Below are 1,879 nucleotides of genomic sequence, written 5' to 3' on the forward strand. Positions count from 1 at the left end.
GTCCAGATGGGGCAGCTAAGTGGCTGCGTTTGGGGCGCTGAAACTCACTGGGTCACAGCTGAAGGCACGAGCTGACACAGGGCCACTGACCACTGATCCTGAATCAGAGAAAATGAGCGGATTTGCCCAGATCTCCACAGGTGCTTCCACGTACAAACAGGTTCTATAGCTGCTCCCATTAAAACGTATTCTGACCCAACAATCTTGCAGAGGAAATCTCACCTACCCTCAAGTCTACAACACAAAAGCAAAGAGAATACAACTGATTTTCTGCTGCCATCAGGTCTGGGACCTTCACAAGGGGGGCCGGGGTGCGCCAGGCCCCAGGGCACCTCTAGGCCGTCTGTGCCAGAAACTCTAGGTACTGCCCGCGGGCCTCGAAGTGGTCAGCCGGCCAGTTGTACGCCATCCACACTGGGTCTTCCACAAACAGCCGCATGGCCTTCACGTAGTTCTTCTCGTCCAGCGTGAAGCGGTGGTATATCCCGGCGGGGAGAGTGATCATGTCTCCCTTCTCCATGAAGATCCGGATCCACCTGTCCTCTTTATCCCTTACGTCGAAGTACCCACTGCCGTCCAGGATGTAGCGAATCTCATCATCCAGGTGTAAATGCTCCTCATAAAACATCTTAATCTTTTCTTCGTAAGTTGGTAGTTTGTCTTTGCATATGGTTATTACGTCCATCCAGGAGTAGTTTCTCTCTTTTCGGATCTTTTCTAATTCTGGATCATTCTCATATTTGTCAGCATCCAACTTCCAGTAAAGGACCCCGAGCCCGCGCAGCTGCTCCAGGCCGACCGGACGTGCGGGCTCCCCGCGGTGGGGCCGCCGCGGGTCGTCGGCCGACTTATCCATGTACCGGGCCTGCACCATGGCCGGGCCCGGGGGCGGCGCCGCCACCTGACCCCGGACGTGCTCGGGCCAGTCTCTGTCTTTTTGAATTATGGTTTTCTCAGAGTATATGCTCAGTAGTGGGATTGCTGGGTCATATTGCATTGGCTATTCTGAGGCACATAATTCAGTGTCCCAGCAGCATTAAACCTTGGTTGTCCATGGCAGTGAACCAGCTCAGTAATGCATTTTTAGATTGGCGTCCCTCTGTCCTTGTTTCATTCTTCCAGATCCCTAAACCCTGTATCTTGAAAGGATCCCAAAACAAACTACCTCTTGCAAACACCTGCTTTCCTAGGGAGATTCTGAGTTGAGAGATATTGTGATGGATACAGTAATCTATACTATATATATAATGTATGCATACACACACATGCACATACATATATAATTTTCACTTAATACCAAAATGTTTGTTGCGTACAATTACTAAAGAAATTATAATTGAGAATTTTCCAATGTGCTGCTTTTCATTTACTGGAGTAATTTCTAACGTGTCCCCCATCCTTGACTCCGCCCCCCCCAACCTCCATCCCTATCACCTTCACATGAATGGGAACAAATCTACCTTGGTGCACGTTGGGTAATTCATCAGTAAAATTTTGCAGTATGCTTCCTGACAAGTTTCAAAAAGGTTCATAATAGCATTTCCCTGAGGGCAACCACACTATTAGTCCGAAGTAATAAAACCTTTTAGTGAAAGGGAAATAGGAAAGAAAACCCTTCATATTCTCTGTACCTTTTCAAAATTGAGTAAATTTAAACTTCAGTGTCTAGACTTATAGAATAAATTCCTAGCTTAATTTCCATAGCAAAGCCATAGGCAAACAGGTGCTGGAAAGAATTCTAATCCCTCCATTTCATAACCTGGTCTCCAGGAGCCCTGGCCTGTTAGTATCATGTGCAGTGAGGCTGGGCTGGCGGCTTCATCCACAGAGCAGCTGGGGGTTTCCTCTGACTCAGCCTGACTTCACAACACAGGAGTTT

The 1,879-nt window shown here is 48.0% G+C and overlaps 1 protein-coding gene across 1 annotated transcript; it reads right to left on the reverse strand.

The window, feature by feature from the left end:
* Positions 1 to 224: 224 nt before the first annotated feature.
* On the reverse strand, positions 225 to 901 carry LOC132360724 (acireductone dioxygenase-like). Its single transcript, XM_059915809.1, has one exon. The coding sequence runs from the start codon at positions 872 to 874 to the stop codon at positions 335 to 337; it is 540 nt and encodes a 179-aa protein (XP_059771792.1). The 5' UTR covers positions 875 to 901; the 3' UTR covers positions 225 to 334.
* Between the last annotated feature and the right edge of the window lie 978 nt (positions 902 to 1,879).

The sequence above is a fragment of the Balaenoptera ricei genome, chromosome 2, assembly GCF_028023285.1.
Source record: "Balaenoptera ricei isolate mBalRic1 chromosome 2, mBalRic1.hap2, whole genome shotgun sequence".
Lineage (NCBI taxonomy): Eukaryota > Metazoa > Chordata > Mammalia > Artiodactyla > Balaenopteridae > Balaenoptera > Balaenoptera ricei.

Excerpts from the sequence above, each read along its gene's own strand:
- LOC132360724 (XM_059915809.1), bottom strand. The coding sequence starts at position 874 with ATGGTGCAGGCCCGGTACATGGATAAGTCGGCCGACGACCCGCGGCGG.